Here is a 26,720-nt window from a genome sequence, read left to right on the forward strand (position 1 = left end):
TTTCTAATAGTTATTCAAAATATAGCTAAGCTTACTTTTGAACACTATTTAATGAAAAAACAAAACAAAACCATTGCAAGTAGCAAGTCATTTTAAAGTCTAAGCATCTGGAATGTGAAGACAAACATCTAAAATTGGTGGATAGGTGTTACAAATGTGCATCACAATTCAGGAGCCAGCAGCCACTGTTGAGAGTGCACAACAAAAGCATGGTTCAGAAGAAAGGAAACAAAAAGGACATACGTATTTTTAGCACAACTACAACTGAAATAAAAGAGAAATGTAATTGATGATTGAGTAACAATGCAGAACTGAAGGTCAGTACAGCTCAGGGTTTAGGGGGAAATCCTTAATGGAAAAAAAAAAGAAAAAAAAACCACACACACACACACACTTAATCATTTTTATCTTTTTTTTAGATGTGATAATAAAGTAAATAAATATCTTCTTTCTAAGCTTTTTATGGGTAGAACCCAAACAAATATGCTGTCTACATGTGATATTTTTAAAAACACTAAAATTCTCCATTTACACAGCAAACTTCTTTAGTGTTATTTCCATAATTTGTCCTGCAAACAAGGAAATCGCTCTCTTCTGCACAGCCTGCTACATAAACACAATTTCAAGGACCCATTAACTTAGCAAAGATGGCATATTCTTTAGTGCTGAATTACATTAAATATAAGTCAATGCTCATAGCCAATTTCTGAAAAATTATATCTACTCACTAAAACATAACCAAATTGTAGGACTGATCCCTGCATGATTTCTCATTTACTTGAAACTAGTAAGTGTATTTAAAAGTACTAAATTTATTTAATTATTCCCCTTCTTTTGCTAATAAAGGCTAACTTCTGCAGAGTAAATTCCATACATTCTATTTCTCCTACAATCAAGGAAAATGTGGTTAATGAAGGTGATATATAATAAGTGAAAATAATCCTAAAATAAACAAGAATATTTAGCCTCAGACTCATGAGTTTGTATTTGAAGGGAGTTAACCAACAGACTTAAAGTATTAATATCACAAACATCTCAAAGGGTAGGACATTTAAGATCAACAGAATATCAATAAAACCAATTGGTATAAGATTGTAAAGTCTTGTACACAAGCATTTTCAATCAAACAGAAACTTGAAAAACAACACAGATATTTTAACAATGTGGAGATGAAATAACTGGACTTTCCCTTTGCAGTTAATGGTCAGGAAATTTAAATAATTAATGGGAGAGTGATACAGTACAGTTTTATTCTTACAGTATATTATTAAAGCATACCTAACAAAAGTATTCAAAAATCACTCATCAATATAATGCAGGGATAGCAAATCATCCTGAAATAATTTATGTCATTTAAAATTTGTAATTGTTTTATTAAATATTCAAATTATCTCTATCACTTGATGAGAAATGTTTCAGCATCAAAATTCAAATTCCTAAAATTCTAAATTGCATTTCAAACCCTGTGCTTCCAAATATTATGATATTTTCATTATGTCGTATATATCCACCCCCTTTTGAGTCAGGATATCGCAGTGAAATACCCCCTTTTCATAGACCAAAAAAGGGACAATGGTCACAGATATGGAAAATTAATGGACTATGGGAAGTTACAGGAATAAACACTGAGACTTGAGTGTTACTATCTCTGAATAGAATGTCTCTTTCATATTTTCTGCTTCTCTGTGTTGGGGAAACTGGAAATCCTGGTTCACAAAAATGAAATGGGTCCTTCTTTTCCACACAACATGAAAGTGAACTCAAAAAAGATGTCAGATCTGAACATAAAACCTGAAATTGCAAAGTTTCTAGAAAAAAATAAAATAACTGTTGGAGAGTGGTCTTCTTATAGATTTCCTTTATTATCAAATATTTAAGAATGTGTGTACCAAATATCCAAGTAACAAAAGCAAAACTAACCAAGAGAAACTAAAAACACATTTAAAAAGTTGAAAAATGTATAGATTGAAAGAAACATAACTCAGTAACAGAACAATACAATTTAAATAAATGACTAAAATTCCTAAATGTTGAATTTTTTAAATAAAACATTAAAAGTAGCTTACACATATATCAGAAGTGGTTTGATATCACTCATCACAAGGAAAATGAAAATCACAAAGATATGTGATTTTACTTATATAAAAAAAGATTTTTACTTATATGAAAAAGAGGATAAAAAAGGTAACAGTTCAATGTTGGCTTAGGCATAAAGAAGAGGAGCCCTTTCTTGCACAGTAATGATGAGGGTCAAAATTAGTACAGCCATGTGGAAAACAGGATTGAGTCCCCCACAAAGAAACTATAAGTATATGCATCAAGAAAAAAAAATATCTTCTTTGCACACCCCAAACAAACTCAATTACAAGATCAAAAGTTAAAATAGTGGTACATAATACAAAATGTATGCTAAGAATTGCTTCTTAAATTAGGTAGATTATGGAATTTTCTGGTGAACAGATTATTTAATCTGTTTTTATTTCATTTCAATTTTGGCAAGTGTGATAGTAATAGAACCAACCTGCCAAAATTCTTAGAAAGATGAAAGGAAGTAATATATGGGAAAGTCTCTGGGAAAGAGTTGGATATTGGGGGAAGGCACACTGGCACGGATCTCCTTTAAGATGTTATCCACTCTTTCAAAACAGAGAAAAACTGTAGACCGAAAAGCAAAAGCAGCAACAAATGGCCAAGGACTGGGGACCGGCTCCATAGATGCCGTAACAAAATGCTATCAGATAACCGGCCATGTATAGTTTACATTAACTTTGCAATTAAAAAAATAAGAGAAGTCCCATGAATGCCCAATATTTATATAAAAGGGGTCTATAATACAAATGGCATTGATTGTAAGGACAAAATCAGCAGACTGCCCATCCCCACTGCTGTGCCTCTGCCACAGCTTGTGCAAATACCCATTAATCAAGTGCAGGCCATGCCAGTCAGAAGAACATGTGTAGACCACAGGAATCTGAAGAACAAGTTCAGGCCACACCAGCCAGAAAAGCAGACCAGACCAGCCAGAAGAACAGAGAGGTAAACTTAGGCAGACTCACTGCTGGACCAGAGACCAGATCTGCCATTAGAACTTCAGATAGACTGCCTACTCATGAACTTCATCCACTCTCTCAGAGCCCCCCACCCACATGCTCTCTCCAATCCCTACTTCCTTCATCATTACCATGTCCTAACCCCCCACCTTGAGTGAAGTCCTACTGCTGGAACAAAGGCCAATTTAACAGCCAGAAGTCCAGCCTCCAACTTGGAAGGAAATACCTGCTGGCCCAGAAGTCAGGCAGGCTGCCAGAAATCCAGACCACAAAGGCTAGAAGACCAAAGAGGAAACAAACCAAGGAACAAAACACCTATCCAACAAAGACACACTCAGAAATCAGCACCTAAGCATACGAAACCTAGATGCCTATATGCCAGTGAAAGAACATAATCCACAACAGTCAAGGCAATATGTCAGCACCAGAGCCCAACTATCCCACTATATCAAGCATGAATATTCCAGCACAGCTGAGACGCAAGAAAATGAACTTAAAACCAACTTTAGGAGGATGATAGAGCCACTTAAAGAGGAAATGAAAAAATACCTTAAAGAAATGCAAGAAAACACACACACACACACACACACACACACACACACACACACACACACCACAATTGGGGAGAATGAATAAATCCCTCAAAGAAAGCCAAAAAGCCACAAACATTTAGAGGAAATGAATAAATCCCTTAAAGGAAACCAAGAAACAAACAGTGGAAGGAAACAAATAGAACTGCCCAAGACCCTGGAAAGAGAAGCAATAAGGAATATGCAAACTGAGAGAATTCTAAAAATGGAAAATCTAAGTAAGCTAACAAAAACTAGAGATGGAAGCATCACCAACAAAATACAAGAGATAGAATATGAGAGAAACTGGGGCATTGAAGATACCATAGAAGCACCAGATGCATAGGCCAAAGAAAACATTAAATCTCAAAATCTCCTAAAACAAAATTTCCAGGGAATCTGGGATACTATGAAAGACTAAAGCTAAGAATAATAAGAACAGAAGAAAGAGAAGAATCCCTTCTCAAAGGCCCAGAAAATATTTTTAACAAAATCGTAGAAGAAAATTTTCCTAACCTATAGAAGGACATGTCTATAAAAGCAAAAGAAGCTTACAGAATACCAAATCAATTAGATCAGAAAAGAAAATCCTCTTGTCAAATAATAAAAAACAGCAACAACAACAGCAAAAAAAACCCCACTAAGTATACAGAACAAAGAAAGAATATTAAAAGCTGTAAGAGGAGAAAAAAAGCTGCAAGGATAAAAAGGGCCAAGTAACATACAAAGGCAGACCTATTAGAATTACACCTGACTTATCAATGAAGACTTTAAAAGCCAGAAGGGCATGGACAGATGTCCCACAGATGCTAAGAGACCACAGGTACCAACACAGACTACTAGAGATCACCATAGATGAAGAAAACAAGATATTCTATGACAAAGTCAAATTTAAACAATATCTATCCACAAAATCAGCCCTATAGAAGTTACTAGAAGGAAAACTCTAACCCAAGATGATTAACTACACCCATGAAAATACAGACAATAAATATTCTCACACCAGCAAAACACAAAGAAGGGAAACAGACACACACACACACACACACACACACACACACACACACACATACACACACACACTCTACCACCACCACCAACAAGATAACAGAAATTAACAATCATTGGTCATTAATAGCTCTCAATGTCAATGTTCTCAATTCTCCAACAAAAAGACACAGGCTGACAGAATGAATACAAAACAGGACCCAACCTTCTGCTGCATACAAGAAACACACCTCAACATCAAGCCCTTCACACCTCAGAATATAAGATTAGAAAAAGATCTTCCAAGCAAATGGACCCAAGAAGCAAGCTGGTGTAGCCATTCTAATGGTAACAAAATGTATCACCAACCAAAATTAATCAAAGGAGATGGAAAAGGACACTTCATACTCATCAATGGAAAGATACCATCTCAATTCTGAACATCTATGCTGCAAACACAAGGGCAATCAAGTTTGTAAAAGAAACACTACTAAATCGTAAGTCACACATCAAGTCTCACATTAATAGTGGGAGACTTCAACACCCTACTCTTACAGGTCATCCAGACAAAACTGAACAGAGTAATAAGGGAACTAACAGAAGTTATGCAACGAACGGACCTAACAGATGTCTACAGAACATTTCACCCAAACACAAAACAATATACCTTCTTCTCAGAACCTGACAGAAATTTCTCCAAAACTTATCACATACTCAGTCACAAAGCAAGTCTCAACAAATAAAAGAAAATTGAAATAACTCCCTGCATCCTATCAGACTAACACAGATTAAAGCTGGATTTCAACAACAGAAAAAAAAAAGAGAGAGAGAGAGAGAAGGTCTGCAAACACAAAAACTCATGGACACTGAACATCTCTCTACTGAATAATGATGGATCAAGACAGAAATAAAGGAGGAAATTAAAGACTTCCTAGAATTCAATGAAAATGAATGCACAACATACCCAAATTGACGGGACACAATGAAAGCAGCACCAAGAGGAAAGTTCATAGCACCAAATGCCTAAGTAAAGAAATTGGTGAGCTCAACTAGGCTTCATCCCAAAAATGCAGGGATGGCTCCACATAAGAAAATCTATCAGTGTGATCCATCATATAAACAAACTGAAAGAAAAAAAAAGATTGGGTTTATTTCATTAGATGCTTAAAAGGTCTTTTACAAAATCCAACATGCCTTCATGATAAATGTCTTGGAGAAATTAAGGTTACAAGGAACATACATAAACATAATAAAGGCAATTTACATCAAGCCTAAAATTAGTAATAAGATAGGCTGACCACTCTCTCCATCTCTATTCAACATAGTAATTGATATTCTAGCTGGAGCAGTAAGACAACTAACAGAGATCAAGAGGATACAAATTGAAAGGAGGAAGTAAAAGTATCTCTATTCACAAATGATATGATAGTATACATAAGCAATCCTAGAAATTCTACCAGGGAGCTCCTATAGCTGATAAACACCTTCAATGAAGTGGCTACAAAATTAACTCAAAAATATCAGTAGTCCTCCTATGACAAACAGGCTGAGAAAGAAATCAGAGAAATAACACTTTCCATAATAGCCACAAAGAATATCTCAGGGTAACTGTAACCAAGCAAGTGGAAGACTTGTATAACAATAATTTAAAATCTTTGAAAAATTAAAGAACATATCAGAAGATGAAAAGGTCTCCAGGTTAATGATTCCATAGGATTAATATGGTAAAAATAGCCATCTTACCAAAAGCAATCTACAGATTCAGTGCAACCCTCATCAAAATTCCAATACAATTCTTTAAAGAACTTGAAAGAACAATACTCAACTTTTTATGGAAAAACAAAATCCCAAGATAGCTAAAACAATCCTGTACAATAAAAGAACTTACAGATGTATCACTATTCCTATTTCAAGCTGTACTACAGAGCTATAGTAATAAAAAACAGAGTATTAGAATAAAAACAGACAAGTTGTTAAATGGAACATAATCAAAGACTCAGAAGTAAACCCACACATCTATGGACACCTGATTTTTGATAATGAAGCCAGAAATAAACAATGGAAAAAGAAAGCATCTTCAATATATGGTGCTGGTATAACCAGATGTGAGCACATAAAAGACTACAAATAGATCTATATCTATCACTCTGCAAAAAACTCAAGTCTAATTGGATCAAAGACCTCAGCACACATCTTGATACACTGAATCTAATAGAAGAGAAAACGAAGAGTATCCTTGAATGCATTGACACAGGAGACGAGTTCCTGAACAGAATACTGATAGTACAGCCACTAGCAAAACCAATTAATAAATGAGACCCCATGGAGCTAGCAAGCTTCTGTAAGGAGAGGACAGAGCTAACAGGACAAAATGGCAATGCACAGAATGGCAAAAGATTTTCACCAGCTCCACATCCAACAGAGGGCTCATATTCAAAATATATAAAGAACTCAAGAAAATAGACATTTAAAAAAATTAATCCATTTAAAGATGGTGTACAAATCTAAACAGAATTCTCAACAGGACTCTCCAATGGCCACTTAAAGAAATGTTCAACATCATTAGGCATCCATGAAATGCAAATCAAAAGGACTTTGAGATTTCATCTTACACCTGTCAGAAAGGCTAAGATGAAAAACAAGGGACAGCTGATGCTGGCAAGGATGTGGAGCAAGGTGAACACTCCTCCATTGCTAGTGGGAGTGCAAACTAGTACAGCCACTTGGGAATCAATAGAACAGTTTCTTAGAAAATCAGGACTCAATCTACCTCAAGACCCACTCCTGGCCATATACCTAAAGGATGCTCCATCCTTCCTCAAAATCATTTGCTCAACTATTTTAGTAGCAGCTTTATTCACAATTGCCAGTAATTGGAAACTAATGTCCCTCAACTGAAGAATGGATAAACAAAATGTAGCATATTTACATTTACACAGTGGAGTATGACAGAACTATTAGAAAAATGACATCAGGAAATTTGCAAGTAAACAAGTGGAACTAGAAAAAAAAAAAACATCCTGAGTGGGGTATGCCAGATCCAGATAGACAAACATTGTATGTACTCACTCATAAGTGAATATTAGCTGTGAAGTGAGGGATAAGCATGCTTCAATCCACAGTTCTAGAGAAGCTAAGTAGAAGGAGGGCTCAAGGGGAGACCCATGGATCTACCAGGGAAGAGAAAATAGAATAGGTTTTGGTGATGAACTGGGTGCAGGTGGGAATGAGAACCAGAGGAATCTGGTAAGGGAAAGTGATGGAGGGAGAGACACTGGAATTGCAGGGCTTTTGCAGAGTGAGGTAGAAACCTATTGTAATGGAAACGCCATGGAATCTACAAGAGTAATCCTAACAAAGACTCTAGTAATGGGAGATATGGAGCCTGGACTGGTTATCATCTCTTACCAGGCAAGCTTTCCATTGGAAGGACTTGGATACCAACCCAACCACAAAACTTTTGAACTATAATTTGTCCTGCCTGTAAGATATGTTTTGGTAAAGGTGGCACAGAATTTGTGGGAGTGGCCAAACAACAACTGGTCCAACTTAAGACCAATGCTAAAAGAGGGAGCCCCTATCTGACACTGCATAGAGAGCCAGTAACCAGAGACTGAATAGCCCAGAAATGTAGGATAGAACCAAACATGACTGGTCAAAAAAAAAAAAAAGTCAATGATATAATTGCTAATGGTATTCTGCTGTACTCATAGACTAGAGCCTAGCATAATTGTCATCAGGGAGGTTTTATCCAGTAAGTGCTCAGAGCAGATGCAGCCAAAAATGAGGAGGAGCTCAGGTAATCATGCTGAAGAAGGGGAGGGAGTACTGTAGGAGCCAGAGGTGTCAAGGATAGCACAAGAACACAGCTCTGGGGCTCACTTAGCTACAGCAGCCTTCCTAGACAGACTATTAGTACCTTTCCAGCCCCGCTCTCCTGAATATTCACAGCTCTAGTGGTAGTGAACTACACATTTCACTATCAATTTGTGCTAAAGGATTATTCATTCTTCAACTAGAGGACTTTTTGCCCTCCTCAGCTAAACTTCCTTTCCTACAAACCATTGAGAATTCTAGATGTTTTCCCTATAATCCCTTTACTATCGTACTTATTTGTAACTTTTTTGATAAAACCATTATCATGCTCTTTTAAAATTAGTTAGTTTTAGCACCCTCCCTCATTTTACTGTGATTAATTTGAGGGCAGACCCTTGTTCTATTTACATACCTCTCATCCCAAGTTTGTCAGGGGCACATTATCTGCTTATTAATTCTATCAAATTATATAAACACAACTATGCCAAGACAATGATCTTTACATTCCAGGATACAAAGTCACCCACACTCATACCATACACACACACACACACACACACACACACACACACACACACACACACGTAAGAAAACTACAAAGTGAAGTACAAGGAAATATTTGCTATTGGAAAGACAGCAAAAAAAAGCACTAGAGAAAATTAAATTTGAGTGTAGCCTTGACTACATTTAAAAAAATCCAGCTGGCAAAGCAGTAGATCAGTATAACAAGTTTGGGAGGAATTATGTACAAGGGCAGCAAGCTGTTAGTGATAATGGCATGCTCAGAGAACAGTGAGAAGTTCAATGCCATCTTTAAAAATAAAAGCCTCACTGAGAGGTATAATGCCTTATAACGGCTGCCCTCTGCAGCACCTCCTTCTCAGCCATGCTGCTTAAAAACCTTGCCTCCACTCTTTCTCCACTTCCTCACTTCCCACATGCCTCCGCCCACTGCAATCTGGCTGCTTTTGCCACCATCAGCAAACACCTCCTGGTTCTTAATCTAATGACATATTTAAGCAATTTTTCCCTCAGCTTTGCCATAGGAAAGGAGATAGTTTTCATCTCACTACTTTTGCAATACAGTCCTTTACGGATATTCTTTAAGCTGTTTCTTCTTCTTCTTCTTCTTCTTCTTCTTCTTCTTCTTCTTCTTCTTCTTCTTCTTCTTCTTCTTCTTCTTCTTCTTCTTCTTCTTGCTACCGTTGGAATCCTGCTGTCGGATCTGAGATCATCTCATGTCTGCCAGGCTATCTGTAAGGTATGCCCTGGAAAATGGACGGGTGTTGACAGCAATGGATAAGATTTATTCTTCTTAATCTACACATTCAATTTCTGGATTACTTGCCTAAACAGAAAGACACCTCCAGACTTGCAGTTTAGGAATCAAGAATCCACTCTCTGTATTTCTATTCACTTATTTGTGTTTAGAAAGAAAAGTTTTATTTTTACTCACAGCCAGAGGGTAAAGCCCATAAAAATGGAAAAGTCCCTCAGAAGGAGCAGGAAGCAGCCTGTGGTACTGCATCCACTGTCAGGAAGTGGAGAGTGATGAGGACTAAAGTTAAACTCCTTTTCACTCAGGTTAGATTCCAGTTTTACTGTAAAGATGAACATTTTGTATTTAAATTCGTATGTGTGTCCTATGTGTCTTCGTCTCTGTGTGTTTGTGTGTCTGCCACTTGTCTATAAATTCTTGCGGAGACCACAAGAGGGTGTCAGATCCCCTGGAGCTGGAGTTTTCTGGCATTTATGATCTTCTCAACATAAGTACTGGGAATCAAAACTGAGTCTTCTGCAAGAGCAATAAGCACTCTTAATTGATGATCTATGTCTCCAGTCCATGCAAATTTTAGTTTAAAAATCACTCTAATTTAAGAAATCATAATGGTTTAGTTATAATTTTACAACAGAATGTGGAGGTTGAGAAATATCACTCTGTCTCTAGGAAACCAGGACATTTAATACTGATGTTCCAAATTTACACAACTCTCCCTGCCCCCAAAAAGGTAATGGGTGGGCTCTTCACTTATCCTCTTTTCTGGAAATGTTACCTAGTCCCCAAACCTTCACTCTTATTTTTTTCTTCAACGTCTGTGTCCAATAGGTCAACAAGTCATCAGATGTATGCATAGATATGTTTTAAATAACTAGCATATTTCTCCTTTAGCACAACTGTCCCAACCTGTCCCAACCCAGCTGACAGTCGCACCTTGCCTGAAAAAGTCTCTTTTTAGCTCATTTTCCCTTCTCCCCTCATCTGATACCTGCTATAGGATCCGAGGACCACACAGAATCTAAGTCTACAGATGTATTATACTTTTTACCTAATACACATCACTTTTTTAGATGAACCCAGAAGACATCTAGTTAACGATCTTCAGAACATCCTAATAAGGTGTTTATTAATCTCATTTTGTGAAGCGTTTTTACACATTCTTGTATAGGGCTTGAAAATATCTGATGTGTGAAAGTAGCCTTCTGGTCTAACCTTCACATTCCAATGGCTCAATAATTAGCCTGAATCTAATTTTTAACTACAAATTTTAAAATGGGCAAACATCATCACTTCACTTCTGATATACATCGCATGCCAAGTTCCCTAATTCAGCTACATTGACAAATGACAGTGTGAGGAAGGATAACAAGGAAGTCCCATGTGAATTTTCCACTTAGACTACTAGCTTACAGCTCTCTGTACTTCTGAACTACACAACATTGCATTGGCTTCTTAGATTTCTGATATAATGTGTTTTGTACTTACAGAGAGGGTGAAAAAATATGACCCAAGTAGCTCAATGTAATTAATATGTATGTCAAGGTCACGCTTACCTGTCTGCGTAATTTGTTAGTAATGCCAAGGATGAGAACAGACAATTCTACTTAAAATTTCCAATGCTCAAGCTATAGCACTACCATGGAGCAAAGAGCAACTGCTTGAACTGTGGATCTTTTTATAGGCATGAGTGCAATATTTGTAGCTGTACGGCTACTGCAGAAAAACATACATATGCAATGAAATGTTCACAAATACAAAAGAAGACATTTCTATGTCTTTTATAGAAATGACATATTTCTTTATATGCAAACACATGGGGGTGTGTCAGGTGTGGGAGAAATTGCTGTAGTGTGCACACCTACCAAAAACTTTGCCCATTGTTAGCTACCAGGACTTTCTAAAGCTTAATTACCTTCTTACTCATTAATTTTTTAATGCTGAAATTAAAGATTTTTAACTTAATTGCTGACACTGTAATTAGAATCATTAACTATAACTCAAATGCACAACTCTCTTTGGACAATCATGCTTGATAATGAGGTTTTGATAGCCAAGTGTGAGCATGTGTCTTTATGTCCATGCATATGTATCATGTGTATGTTTGCATGGGTGTTTTTTATTTGGTCCTTAATTCTTGTGCTATGCTGCTATTTCCTCTCAAGCTAATGTCAGAACAAATCTACATCACTTACCTGAACAGGAGAACTTAAGGGTTTAATTTTTGCTACAGATTATGTAGCTCACTGAAAGAATTGCAGTTACACTATTAAAAGGAAGGAAAATGTCTTATTTGTTCTTATTAACAAATTGCTTCTAGGAGACATGAACCATATGCTCCCATATCCTGCTTTACTTGTAGGTAAAAAATGTGTGTGTTATTCCTTCCCTTTTGGGGCATGTCTGTTTAGATTACCTCAAGTCTTCACTAAACAAAAGTCTAAACTTGCCCTCATTATTTTTATAACTTATCTGCAAAGTAAGTATCAATCAGGAATGAAACATTTCATCTTGTCATCATGAAAGCCAAGTCATTTCTCATCACAAAGTTGATGAGGATTTTCTTTAATATTTCTATTGCTTCCTCGTTTTTAAATTTTCTTTTTGAGAATTTCATGCATGAATATTATATTGACAACATTTCCAATTTCTTTTACATCAGATTAATCTCCTCTAGCACACTTGGAATGTAAGTTTGTGTGTTAATGTGAGCTATATTACTTCTATGTATGTTTAATATATTATTAATATATTTATTATATTAATATATTATTAATATATAGATATAGATATAGATATAGATAGACATGGACATGTATATGTATACATATGATTTCAAAATAAATTTCCTCTAATTTCATACGTCTTTCCTAGATCTAGACAAGTATAGATCTTGTCCCTCACTCTAAATCATCTTTCTATCATATTTTCTTATGTGTTCCCATGCTCCATATTTTTTGTCTCACCTATAAACCTACCCCCTTTCCCTGAATTGGATTAGAAGATGGAGTATGTCAGCATCTCCCTTCTTAGCTATGTGGTATCAGGTCTAGTCAAGTGAGGTATCTGGAGGGACACTCCAATGCATTGCAAGAGGAAGAAGCTTTTCTCCCTGTCCTTTAGTGATTCCTCTCAGGCAAAGCTTCTAGGACTGGCATGCTATGAGTTTTCAGTCACCAGGAAAGGTAGTCCTAGGAGACACACATCCCCTCACACGTTTCTTCCTCAGCTGCACCTTGGGCTTCCTGAAGCTGCTGAATGTTCTTCACTAAAATCTGAGCTCACTGCCTTGGACAAGGGAATTCTTTTTTTTTTTCACATAACATAAATGTTTTATTGGAATATCTAAGAAATTTTCTATTCATTTTACATACCAATCACAGATCCTAAAGCGTCCTCCTTCATTCCCGGGTTCAAATTGCTTATGCATTCTGTTGTTTTCTATTTCTTTGCTCTCAGTGCTATTTTAGCCCTTTCAATGCCTAATAAACCTTTTAATAGTTAATAATGTTTTGTGTTTATTTATTTATTTATTTATTTATTTATTTATTTATTTATTTATTTATTTATTTTGGTTTTTTGAGACAGGGTTTCTCTGTGTAGCTTTGCACCTTTCCTGGATCTCGCTTGTTTTGTGTTTATTGTCCTGCTCATATTCCTAATATAGATACTTTAAAAAAATTATGTTTGGAATTGAAATAGAATTCCATCACTTTCCGCTTCCCTCTCCTCCATCCAGCCCCTCTCATGTACTCTCTCCTCAACATCTCCCATATGCCTAAGATACATTTACAATAGCCTCTTTTAGTGTCCTTGGTTACATACACACACATATATATGTACACAAATATGTTTGTGTAGGCATGTGTGTATGCAAATACAAAGCCTGCTATACATCTATTTTGTTGATAGTGTGTCTATAGTTTCAAGGCTGACCACTCAGGATTGGACAGCCAGTAACAGCACTGATCACTGGGATCCCAACAGTCTGCAGTTCTTTGTCTGTAGTTATTGTCTGTGGGTGAGATCCCAGTAAGTTTGTCCCTTACTTTGAGTAATATGCTCATTGATATTTCTATTGTGGACACTGACGATATAGTACATTGCCATTTTTTGGTTTTGTGATTAATAATACTTCCTCCAAAGAAATTAATTGTGACTATTAGTGAACCAAATACACAAATGAAAACACAAAGTTAGAAATCTTATGAAGAAAATATATGAGATTGTTTGAGGATAGAAGCATTAAAGGACAGCTTTTCAGGGAGTTTGTAAATGACGATTTCATTTTGCAAAATATTTCCATAAGTATTCATAAAAACACATAAGAACACACACACACACACACACACACACACACACACAGCCTTAGGACATGTGTGCCCTCAAATACACAAAGAAAACTAAAACAAAACCTGATATTTCCTTTAAATGTTACAAAGTATAAGTACACTCAAGTCAATCTAAATTAAATGCAGTTGGAAATGTGAGCACATTTTAATATTTATTGTAACATGCAAGGATTTCACCAAATAAGAGTACATTTTAATCATACTAAATAGTTTTTTCAATAAATGCTCTTGGGTTCTATTCACTGATGAGACCAAAGTATTTCAAGTGAAATTCAGATTCATTTAAAAATCGGTCTGTTCTTCATGGTTATATACTTAACAGTAAATTTTTTATTATCTCAGTGGAAGTGAAAGAGTAATAAAATATATTATCACTACTATTTTAAAAAATAGTAGTTTAAAAAAACACTTTCACAGAGTTTACCAGAAATAATACAATTGTGCTTTCCTTTCTCTCTTACTTTCCTCCTTCCATCCCTCACCCACTTCTCTGGTTCACTTTAGAAACAGAGACTCACACTGTGTGGGGCCCAGAATGGCCTTGAGTTTGGGACCTTCTTATCTCCACTTTGGAAGTACTGATGATACATGTGAATGCTACCACACTCGCCTTTGACCCTGAGTATTTTTTCCTAAAAATCCCCAAACACAAAACATAAGCTATTAGAAATTGATTATAAATATATATGTTATTCATTTGTGAGATTTTTTAGGTAAAAAATATCCCCTTTAAAAAATCAAAACTTTCATTACAATAACTTACTTCTTATATTCATAATACACTAAGTGTAAACATTGCAGAATTATTGATATCTGGTCATTTCATAGAATTTGTCTTTGCATTTTAGCTAGTAGTACAACACAAATCATATGCATATTATGCTACTGGCTTTTCAATATAGTGCTTCATAAAATTTTCCCTTTCCCTGTTTTCTCTACATAGAATTTAAATATTTATTTACATATTTAAAATTTGTAGACATTTACTAAAGGTAGCCTCACTAAAACAAGAAGCATTTTTAACACAAACTCATTTTACAACCAGCCTATGAGATTTGGGTTATGTATTGCTACTACATAGGTATGTGACATCATTTCAAGGTCCTGTCCACTTTCATTGATCTACATAACATGACAGATTAATATTTCAGGTCAGGAGCTCAGGCACAGTAGTTGAGCAGTAGAGCTCTGAAGTCAGTCCCTAACAGTGAAGAGAAAAAAAAAATCAAACAATAAAAACTAAAGCAGGTAATTGATGGACAGAGGAAGCTTAGGTTCTACAGCATGTTTTCCTGTTGCTCCAAAATTGTCCCTGTGTCTCTCTCCTATTGTAGAAAAAGAAGCCTTTCAATTGTCACTTTGAAAGAATTTGAAAGACTGCACCATTTTTGTGTCAACAGCTTGCCCAAAAGTGACGCTCTTCCCTCAGCCTCACGACCTGTCACCCTGTCCACCATTCTGGTCATAGAAGAAATTAATTGATGTAGAAGGCTCGTTCTGATGGGAGAGAAAGCAAATGATTGTAAAGGTGGTACTTCTGTCCACTCCCAGAAGGCAGAGAGATCATAATAAAATGGGAAGAGATGACAAGGGTGGAAGGACTGGACACAAACCAACAAAGCCATCCCTTCTGATCTTCATTCCCTGGAACTTAAAGTGTTAGGGTCTTCAGTAGAGAATGCCTGAGGACTGAAAGAGATTGTGAGCCTCCTAGTTGACAGAGAGGTAGCATGGGAAAAGAGAGGTCCACATTGGGGGGGGGGGGAGAATCAAGGCATTTATCAGTTGGGAGATATGGCATAATATGACATGGCAATAATGAGAAAACATTATTTCAAGAAAATGTTCTATTACAGAGCACTGTAGTTAGCCTTGGAAATGGAGGGATGACTACTAACATTTTTACACATTATTAAGAATTTATCTTACCCCACCAGTTTCTCTCTAATATATATCTCATTTAAAGAAATACAAATAGCATCAATTCAACAAAATCCAGTAATTTCAACATTGTAGTTTTCTTCGGCTTGGTTTACATGTGCTTCTTTTGTGTGCAGACTGTACAACAAGGCAACCACTTTCCTCTATGACATGAGGATATCTTCATGTAATACCACCAATTGGTGAGAAGCAACTGCCTATGAAACTCATCAGGTCATATGGAAGTTGAGCAAATGCCTTCATTCCAGAACAACATCACCAATAATATAATTGTTTTACATAAATTGTAATTGAATGCAACATCACATCTAGGTAGGTACTTTAGGGGAGAAAAATATAAGATGTATATAATGAGCTCATTTAAACTTCCTAGCTGGACATGTGTTCCACAGAAAAAAAAGAAATACATCCTCAATTTTTTTTTCTCATGTGTCCAGACATGAAATATATAAAGAATTCTGTGACAATAATGATACATACTGACTCTAAATTACCACCAGTTTCCAATTGGTTAAGAAACATATTTGATATTTGAAAAACAATCAAACAAACAAACTCACCATATCTGTATCTGAGACAGGGCCAAAACTGGTCACGTAGATGTTAGTGAAGACTTCAGTAATACTGTCTAATACGAAAAGAAGAAATTGGACATAGATTTAAATAGTGAAATCTGCAAGAGAGGAAAGAGTCTGAGCACAAGGTGTGGTAAGGAAGTGAGTGATCGTGACAGTGTCACCTCACACTTTCCAAGCAATCTTCACAACTCACAGATGTTATGCCTAGAAGTACTTGTGCATTCCTCTTTGGAAGGCATGCTTGGTTAGAGTTTCTTTTGAAGGATTATATTGTTCATAATGAATAACTTCTTAAAAGCCATCTAAAGTAAATTAGTTGAACAAATTTATCATTAACACTGGCAGTAGTTCAGGCATATTATTTGATATTCTAAATTTGATGATTAAACTAATACTTCGGATTCATTTCAGGATGGCTGAGATTCGTAGTTTGCACACAAGAATAATTGTTTAGCTTACAAATCAATCTATCTTTCTCTAAAATAAAGAAAACAAACTGTTCACCATCAGAAATAAATGTGACCCATATATATATATATATATATATATATATATATATATATATATATATATATATATACACATATAATTATACTATACTATACTATACATATATATAGCCTTAATACTTAATAACATAAAAAAGCAAAAGCAAATAACTTGATTTTCTATATTGTATTAATTCCAAAAAACTTGGTCATTAAATTTCTTTATACCTGATTGAAATGCTAAGGTTCAAATGAATTGGATTCTAAAATTATGTAACCTATGAACTGTAACCTAATTAACAAAATTCATCAATTAAACAGGATTTAGATATTCAAATTTAAATTAAAAATTTAAGGACATCATTTATTTCCACCATCAGGGGCTTAATGTCATTGTAAAATTGCAATTCCACATGAACAATATAAAGGAACATTTCCCATCTAATAAGAGGTATTAATTTACAAAGAAGCAATCTATGCATATAATTTTGAAACAAGAAAGCATCCCTTTTCAACAAAAGAATTTTAATACACAAACTTTTAAAGAAAGCTTAAAATTTTTACTGCTCTGGGTGTTCTTTAAAGGACTTAAGATAGAATAATTTACATGTCAAGTCTATACCATAGATTCTTTGTAACATTCTTATGGTGTTTAGAGTGACGCCCAGTAAACTGAAACATTACCAAAGACCCACATGTACTGTGGTAAACTGAAACATTACCAAGACTCACACCTACTGTGGTAGACAAAGCCTGCTTTTAAAACCCAAGTAACCTGATTTCTGAATCTTCACACTGAACCCATACATTGTACCACAATGGATAATAGACTTGAGAATAAACATATATTCTTATTAACTATGTATTTCCATTTACTGTATGTTCTTTGTCAAAGCACAGTGAAAGTGCATCAATTCACATATTTATTCCACTTTATTTTGTATACCATTCCATTTCTTAAGTGGTATTTATTAACTCTATTGCTGTGAAATAATACTCTTGTACATTGTATAGATTTGTCACTCAAATTGGTTTAATAAAATGTAGATTGGCCACTAGCCAGGCAGGAACTGTAGGCAGGGCCTACAGGGTGCCAAGTCACATGACTAAATAGAGATACTAATTATGGGTTAATTTAAGTGTAAAAGCTAGTTAGTAATAAGCCTGAGCTAGCAGCCGAGCATTTATAATTAACATCAGCTTGTGTGTGGTAATTGGGAAGCAGCTGCCAGGTAATTGGAAGTTTCTGGCAGGACAGAAACCTCTCCATACACTATATTATATAGATACTTCAACATATAAATAAATCAATACAATTCTTTCCCTCTGACACCTGTCTGAAACACATACACAGGGTCAAGTTCCTGGGCATGCAACTTGTACAGAATACAAGATCCCATTCTTAGAAAAGTCCTGCACTTGATTTAATTTTTGTTCCTGCTCTCTCAGATTGTGGTGCTGACTTTTTTTTTTAAACAAAGGTCATGCATTTCCATTTTGGAGTGAACTTCTCAAATTATGTTATTATCATGGTTCTATCCTATATGTGTTATTATAAAAAAAAATTACAAAACAAAATTTAAGATTTTATTTTACTCGTATAATGCATCAGTCATGCATTTATTCACTACACAAATGACATAAATTTCAGATATTACAAACATCCAATTAAAATGTTTCAGGGAAGAGAAATTACAGTATTAAAGAGGTTTTGCATTAACGAGAGAAAATTATTCCCCTTAGTATGAGAGGCAAAGTTGGAGAAGAGAGATGGCACAAATGTGCAAGCTAAAGATGTGAATAACGATCTCTCTTAAGTTAATGACAAGCAATGTGTAAAGGGTACTGTCAGCATCTGGTAGCTGTCAGGAGCTGCCAACTATAAGCAGGAAGGTGAAAAATAAGATGAGCCTCAGAACTTTGAGTGTATAAGAGAAGCCACAAAGATGGAAATAGACATATAAAGGGACCTGAATGAAAGGAAATGGATGTATGGTTTATGACCTCATAGTCCTTGATGAATAATATATGCACTAGAAGAAATCCAGCTATGCACATTGAGGAAAGGAGAAAGCCAGCAAGGCAGTATCTGATGTTGAGTGTCAAACAGTTATCTCTATGACATCTGAGCCTAGAAAATGTGGCTTGGGAGCATAGATTTGAGGATACTGATGTGGATGGATGTACAGAGGAACATAAAAATTAATGACATATTTTAGTGACAATGACAAACATTTGACACACAACAACTTTCCCAACTTCTATATCCAAATTGCAATGTCTAATTATGATTTGATCTTCTATAAGACAGAAGAAGAAAAAGGTATAGAGTAAAAGAGAACTGAGACTATATAGACAATATTATGTATGAACCATGTGACACTGGTTGCCAAAGACAGTCTGTAAGTTACTCCATGCTGTGTCTATGGATCATAACAGGGTAAAATTGTGTCATTTGTGTATGGGACAGTGTTTTGATTAATTAAATTTATGGATATCACAAAGTAAGCAAAGCTGGCTGGTAGAAACCTTGATCTTTGCATTTTAGGATCCATGTGTTGTCCTCTCAAGTCCTGGGTGGTCTTCATGAACAGCCTAAGTGCATCAGCCTTCACCCTGGCTATGATTGCTTCCCAAATTTGATGACTCTATCTAAATGTTTCTCCTCTCCAGTCATGGGTAGCTGGTGAGGTTTACAGTCCAAATAATGAATTGTCTCCTGTTGAGAAGACCTTAAGTCCAACTAGAAAGCTGTTAGTTACAACTAAGATAAAAATTACTACTAAAGTAGTATTGGTGGAATCTTGCTAGGAGGTTACTGATCTTTTTGAAGGCTCTACATGTGGGTAGAATTTTTATTTCTTTTCTTCCTTAGAAGCTTGCATAGCAGCTTTGGATATTATGAGAGCTAGTCATTAGGAAGGAGACTTCTAGCTCAGGTCTGGCTTGATACCTCCAAGTAAATATGTCACACTGTGGGCTATGTTCAAAAAGTAGAGGCTTCATTTAATGTTCAGGGAAGCAACCAAGTACAATGGCAATTCTCTATATTTGAAGTCTTTTGGATTTCCCTGATGAACAAATTAAGAGCAGGTTTTACAGACACACACACACACACACACACACGTTTTAATTACATTTTTTAAAAAATAGGTCCCCTATGTGTTTTTCAGATACTCTTAAGTGTTAACTATCTGTCCTTTCTCTTTCTCCCACTGTATTTTCCCCCTCTCCTCCACAGTTAAAGCCCCCCCATTTTTCTGCTTCCTTTCCATATCATCTATGTTCTAGTATAGCTTTTTCTCCCTTTCTGTTTCATAGTTCCTATAGTTACTTCAAATTTTATACTCATATCTGAAGATTTTGAGGTATGATTCATTAAAAAAAGTGGGAATATATGACAATTGTTTTTCTGAGTCTGGGTTACTCACCTAAGGCTCAGAGCAAAATCACAGGAGAGGACAGACATTATTGTAGGAACCAGAGAACCAGGTTGCTTGCTGGTCTTCTGAACATGACAATGCAGCTGCACCCATGAAGATTCAACAAGATGTGGACTAAATAAGACAGGCAATCAATAGCTACTAATTGATAGGTGAAAAATCAGTGGACTCCAGGGTCTAGCCGCATTTTTGTTTAGACAATCCCAAGTGGGATTTTTAGATGCCTGTTTGTTTTCTAATGAGGCAGAGCCAAAGAAGGTGTGTATTTTGATGGGTGGGTAGGAGGAGGTGGAAAGGATCTGGGAGAAGTTGGAGGAGGGGAAACCATAATCACAATATATTATCTGAAAACAATATATTTTTAAATTACAAATTTAAAAATAAATAAAGATTGATATCTAAGAGTAAAAGTAAGCAATGCAAAATGTCCGTGAATAATGTACATCATAGAAGAGGGGAAACATTGCCGGACGGTGGTGTCGCACGCCTTTAATCCCAGCACTCGGGAGGCAGAGGCAGGCGGATCTCTGAGAGTTTGAGGCCAGCCTGGTTTACAGAGTGAGTTCCAGGAAAGGCGCAAAGCTACACAGAAAAACCCTGTCTTGAAAAACCAAAAAAAAAAAAAAAAAAAAAAAGAGGGGAAACATAAAAAGTTATAGTACTAAAACAAGGTCACAGTTACCAATGTCAAGGGGGGATCTTGGAAAAGATATACAAGTCAGTTTTATTCTTTCTGGTGTTCAATGGTGGTAACTACTCTCTAAGACAGCAAAATGCAAGAAAGATAATTCAGATGGAGGATTCCACATGCCAAAGTCAAATCCTGCAAACAGGTCAGGTTCATGAAGATCAGCATATGCAGCTGACTGAAAGAAACATCAACCAGAATAAAATGCAGAAGTTTGTGTCAAAAAGGAAGTCAATCGACTATAATTAGGAGAAGAAGGTCACTGTATTTATGGTGGCTTGGAACTGCAGGAAGAACTGGAATCATAGAGCAGTATCTAATTAGAAATGCTATGTTCCCTTTTTAAGTGTGGCTAAGCTGGGTCAGAGGAGAGGGCATAGATTCTAATCACTGTAAATGATGTTCGGACAAAAGAAAGACAAGAGACTGAGAACAGGAAAAGTCAAAAGAAAACAAGCAGAAAGCCGATTTGTCATTTTTTTTTTAAGTGATGTTAGTGAAATCGATTTTTTGGTCTTACAACCAGGGACAACCTATAGAGACTGAAAATGAATGATTTCTGGAGGGTTGTACCAGCATAAAACAAGGTGGGGTGGAAAGTAAATGGATGGGGAGACATGAGAAGAGGAAGTAGACAGCACTCCTTTTAAAAGCTTGTCAAAATGGATTTGAGGTAAACTCACTAGAAGTCAGCCTATTGTGTAATGCGGTATACAATATCACTTGAATTAAAAGAAAAAAAACCTTCTAGCACTTGGCAAGAGCAAAAACATGTTTTCCATAAAACATTAATAATTTGAGAGGTTGTTCTTTGTAATTTGTCTCCTTCCTCATCCTCCCCCAACACAAACGCATAAATTCTAAAATTTATTATCTCTAAATAGGTATAATATATGTAAGAATAGAAATGATAAAAATACAAAATAGGATAAAACGCAATAGCATAAAACATTTCTGAGATCTTTCACATGCAGCAAATGAACTTACTATAGGCAATTATTTAAGCCTAATCAAGAAACTAACTCAATTACAGTAAAAGTTCTTACTCCCTTACTTCCCTGTTTAAAGTCCAGGGAACGTGCTCTAGCCCTGGCTATGTGCAATTGAACTAGAAAAATTTATAAGTACCATTTTCTGCATATTACACTTTTGACACTTCTAATTTATTATGGTATTAACCAAATTTCAATAAATACTGAACAGTGGTAAACACGAAATAATCATGTTCAGTATGTTTTTCAATTTCATGCGAACAGAAACACATTCATAATGGGCACTTCCAGAAGTATGTTAACAACTGATAGATGCAAACTAATTTTCCACAGTCCCTCTGTAAGAACCTGTGAATGCAGATTTTGTGGAAAGTGTTATTTTCAGTCACTATAGAATTTTCCTTGGATGAATTATTAGGCTATTACTAATCTCTCTCTGCCCTGTGACTGACACTATAGTCTTACAGTTTCAAGGGTTTAAGGATCTAGATGAATTATCTGATTTAAACATACTGTCATTCAAATTTACAGATGAAGTAGGTAATGAAGTAGTAGAAATAAAGGTATTTAAGATGTACTCCAAGGCATGCACCTTTCTAACAGTAATCCTATTCTCTCACAATAATCTACTGTGAAGTAGGAAGGTTGGAAGGATTTCTATACATATTTGCTTTTGGCCTAAATTTCATTAAGCAAGATGTCTTTACTTCCTAGTTTTTAGAGTATTTGTATCATAACATATATTAAATTAATTACTTTTTGAGAAAAAGTCTCCCACTGTCGCCCAAGTTAGCCTGGAACTCACTGTAAGCTGAAGCTGGCCACAGACTCACTCTGATCCTCTTACCTTGGTCTCTTGAATACAGGGATTACAGGTGTGAACTATCATCTATGACTAAAATAATAAATGTATTTTGTCAGTTATGTGTCCATTTTCATTCATGTCAAAATATTTTAAAAGCCCCATTTTATTTTATTCTTTTAGATTTTGCCCTTATACCTGTGAAAATGTATTCCCCACCCCGTGTGTGTGTGTGTGTGTGTGTGTGTGTGTGTGTGACTTTCTCACTTTTTCAAATTAATTTTGGTTTTGATTTCTAATTTTAATTTTACTGCTACTCACATCACCAGTGAGGCTACCTGGAAAATGGGACCCCAAGAAAGACACAGAGAAATGGATGAGATCTACATGAACAGCCTGGACATGAGTGGGAGCCATGAAGGGTGAGGGTCAAGGGAAAGAGAGCAGGAGATGCTAGCTGGATCAAGAAAAGAGAGGGAGAACAAGGAATAGGAGACCATGGTAAATGAAGACCACATGAGAAAAGGAAGAAACAAAGTTCTAAAGAGGCTCACAGAAATCCACAAAGATACCCCCACAAAAGATTGCTGGCAATGGTCGAGAGACAGCTGGAACTGACCTACTCTGGTGATGGGATGGCCAAACACCCTAATAGTTGTGCCATAAACCCATCCAAGGACTGAGGAATCTGGATGCAGACATCCATGGCTAGGCCCCGGGTAGAGCGCTGGGAGTCTAATTAGTGAGAAAGAGGAGGGTTTACATGAGTGAGAATTGTTGAAACCAAGGTTGGATAAAGCACAGGGACAAATAACCAAATGAACGAAAACACATGAACTATGAACCAAAGGCTGAGGGCCCCCCAACTGGATCAGGCCCTCTGAATAGGTGAGACAGTCGATTGGCTTGATCTGTTTGGGAGGCATCTAGGCAGTGGTACCAGGTCCTGGGCTCATTGCATGAGTTAGCTGTTTGAAACCTGGGACTTATGCAGGAACGCTTGGCTCAATCTGGGAGGAGAGGACTGGACCTGCCTGGACTGAGTCTATCAGGTCGATCCCAGTCTTCTGGGGAGACCTTGATCTGGAGGAGGTGGGAATTGGGGGTGGGCTGGGGGGAAGGGGAGGGGGGCAGGAAGGGAGAGAACAAGGGAATCTGTGGCTATTATGTAGAACTGAATAGTACTGTAAAATAAAAAAAATAAAAATAAAATATAAAAAAAAAAAAGAAATGAACTCTAAAAAAAAAGTACACAAGCTGTGATTTTATTTTTCCTAAATATATTATACCTGATATTTGGTCTAAATTTAATGTATTTAGTGATTCATGTGTAGAGTAAATTAATGTGTATTCTTGTCATAAGCATGCCTATGTCAAGGACCTTATTGTTTAAGACCCCTTGGAATGGCCAATCTTCCCCTGGGTCAGTCTCACATTGTCAAAACCATATGAATAAAAAAGATTTTTACAATCTTTGATATTTAGCTAAAATCAATGTATACAGACACTGCATGTAGCTTCCTCCTCACAGATGATGGTCTACTCACCTACAGAGACCTCCTACAGAGATTAGCTAGCCCAGCTCTGCTGTTCCTGATGTATAAATTAAACATGAAGAATTTCCAGGCATCTCTTCCAGAGCCCAAAATTTCCCAGCTTCTCTGGCATTTCTTCATTTCTTGTTGTTCTGTTTGGGTCAATCCCTTGGCCACGAAGGTCACAGAAGATTCATATGCAGTTGACAAAATCTTAATTCTGTCGTTGGTGGTGGACATGGGCCATACATATGTATTAGGTCTAGTTGGTTTTTACCATTTTAAAGTCTTCTGTTTCCTTGGTAGTTACCAAATGTGGGTATACAGGACTCTGAGTCTTATATTTGAAACATCCCTTTTTCCTTTTAAATGGTTTTACCTGTTTCTGTGATTCCTAATTTTACTTTTATTATATAACTATTTTCTAGCATATAATTTTAACTCCATGTCTATGACAGAATTGTGAGTTGTTTCATTAATTATTGAGCAGGAGATTATTGCCTTAGCCTTCTCAGAATTATTTAACTGGAATTAACATCAACTTAATACTAATAGGAGAGCTGGCTCTGCCCCTGGCCTGGGGGGGCGGGGGTAGTCCCAGTGGCCTGGACCAACAAGCTCAGCTACCACCCAGACCCACATCCTGGGCCTTGGGCTGGCCCACCCTAACATCTGTCTCATCTATGACCTGCTGGAGTGTGTGAAAGACTAGTCCTGCAGAAAGATAACAAACTGCAGGATGTCTGAGAGGAGTTTCAGTGAGGGTCCAGTGATGACGATGTGCCAGAGACCTTGAACCAGACCAAGGACACATTGCAATGAACATTTTGTGGGTGGGGCTGAGTGGACAAAACAATATACTGCATGAAGAGGTGTTAGAAGAATGGAAGACTGAGGTGGTTTTTTTTTTTTATTTTGTCTTTAATTGTTTAGGGGGGATTCTTCTGGGGGTAGATGCTGCAGGAGTGAGGGGAGGATAGAGAGGGACTGGGAGGATTGGGGTGCATAATGTGAAACTCCCAAAGAATCAATAAAGAATTATGTTGTAAAAAAAAATTACTCTGTTGACAATTTGATCTACACACCCTCACTCACATAGATTGAGTCAATGAGCGTACATCTTTCTACATCTTCAGATCACTAACACTGCACAGCTCTAGGTTTACATAACTGTTTTTTAAAGAAAATAGGAAGATTTTAAGACAGAACATCGTTTACTCAATTGTCTCAGCTGCATAATGACTTTCTGTTTGCTTTTAAGCATGTGGAATCTTAAGTTGTCTAAAAAAGTGTGATATCAGAGTAAAGGTCAGTTTAGTTTATATATGAAACTAGTTTCCCTGATTCCTTGTGTGAGTCATAATTCTTTAGCTGAAAACTTGACATTTTAGCTATTGTAATATGGTAACCACAAATCAGAAACTCACACCCCCACCCATCATTATGTGTGTTATCATTTGCGACTTTTACTATTATTTTTTTGTGTGTGTCTTTGTAAGACTACTTCTGCAAAGCTATATTCTTTGCATTTTCAATCCACTGAAATGTTAAGTCTCTTAATCCAAAGAAGTGTGTGAGAGATCACGTGAGGGCTGCAATAGGGTCTTCAAGATTCCCCGGTGATTCATAGCTCTGTCTGGGCCTTCCCTTCCTGCTTATACAAAAACCAAGACCACACTGAATGAAAGACCTTGCCATTTTTCTCCAAAACATGTGAAATTAATCTGCCTTTTTGCATGGGATTTTAGGTTTTCAGAAATATAAGTGAAGTTTTAATGCCCCTCCCATCCCCATTATCACCCCAGTTTCACTTTTTTTTTTTCATTTTAAGTTTTTTCATCGAGTTCTTCTTAACTGCAGCTGGTGTCTCTGTTAAAATAGCTGTGAACCAAAACAAAAGCCACTGATTTTCTTTCTAGCACTTGTCTCGAGAATAGTGTTACCTGCACAAAGTCAACAGTGTCAAGTTAAATGAAGACAAGCCCTGAGGATGGACACACAGGTCTAAAAGCAACCATTTTCTGGAGACTTTGTAAAGAAAGCTTTGTTTCACTCTCTGGTCATTTGTAGGTTGCTGCGTTTCATGATTTGAGTAGTTACCAGGCTGGTAGTTTTCAAATTGAGCATGTAACACAGAAAAGTAGACAAGATAAGAAAAGTTAAAATGCCAGAGAAACCAATAGATTTATTGTGATATATTGAG

At 36.3% G+C, this 26,720-nt stretch overlaps 1 protein-coding gene across 3 annotated transcripts in view; it reads right to left on the bottom strand.

Annotated features, from left to right (window-relative positions):
- Gabra2 (gamma-aminobutyric acid type A receptor subunit alpha2) overlaps positions 1 to 26,720 on the bottom strand; it is a 140,887-nt gene that overhangs the window by 60,407 nt on the left and 53,760 nt on the right. For all 3 annotated transcript variants that reach the window (XM_006979671.4, XM_076546418.1, XM_042257494.2), the window contains exon 4: positions 16,552 to 16,619. In XM_006979671.4, coding sequence (XP_006979733.1) covers positions 16,552 to 16,619 — 68 coding nt within the window. The remainder of the gene's footprint in view (positions 1 to 16,551; positions 16,620 to 26,720) is intronic.

The sequence above is a fragment of the Peromyscus maniculatus genome, chromosome 10, assembly GCF_049852395.1.
Source record: "Peromyscus maniculatus bairdii isolate BWxNUB_F1_BW_parent chromosome 10, HU_Pman_BW_mat_3.1, whole genome shotgun sequence".
In the NCBI taxonomy this organism is placed as follows: Eukaryota; Metazoa; Chordata; class Mammalia; order Rodentia; family Cricetidae; genus Peromyscus; species Peromyscus maniculatus.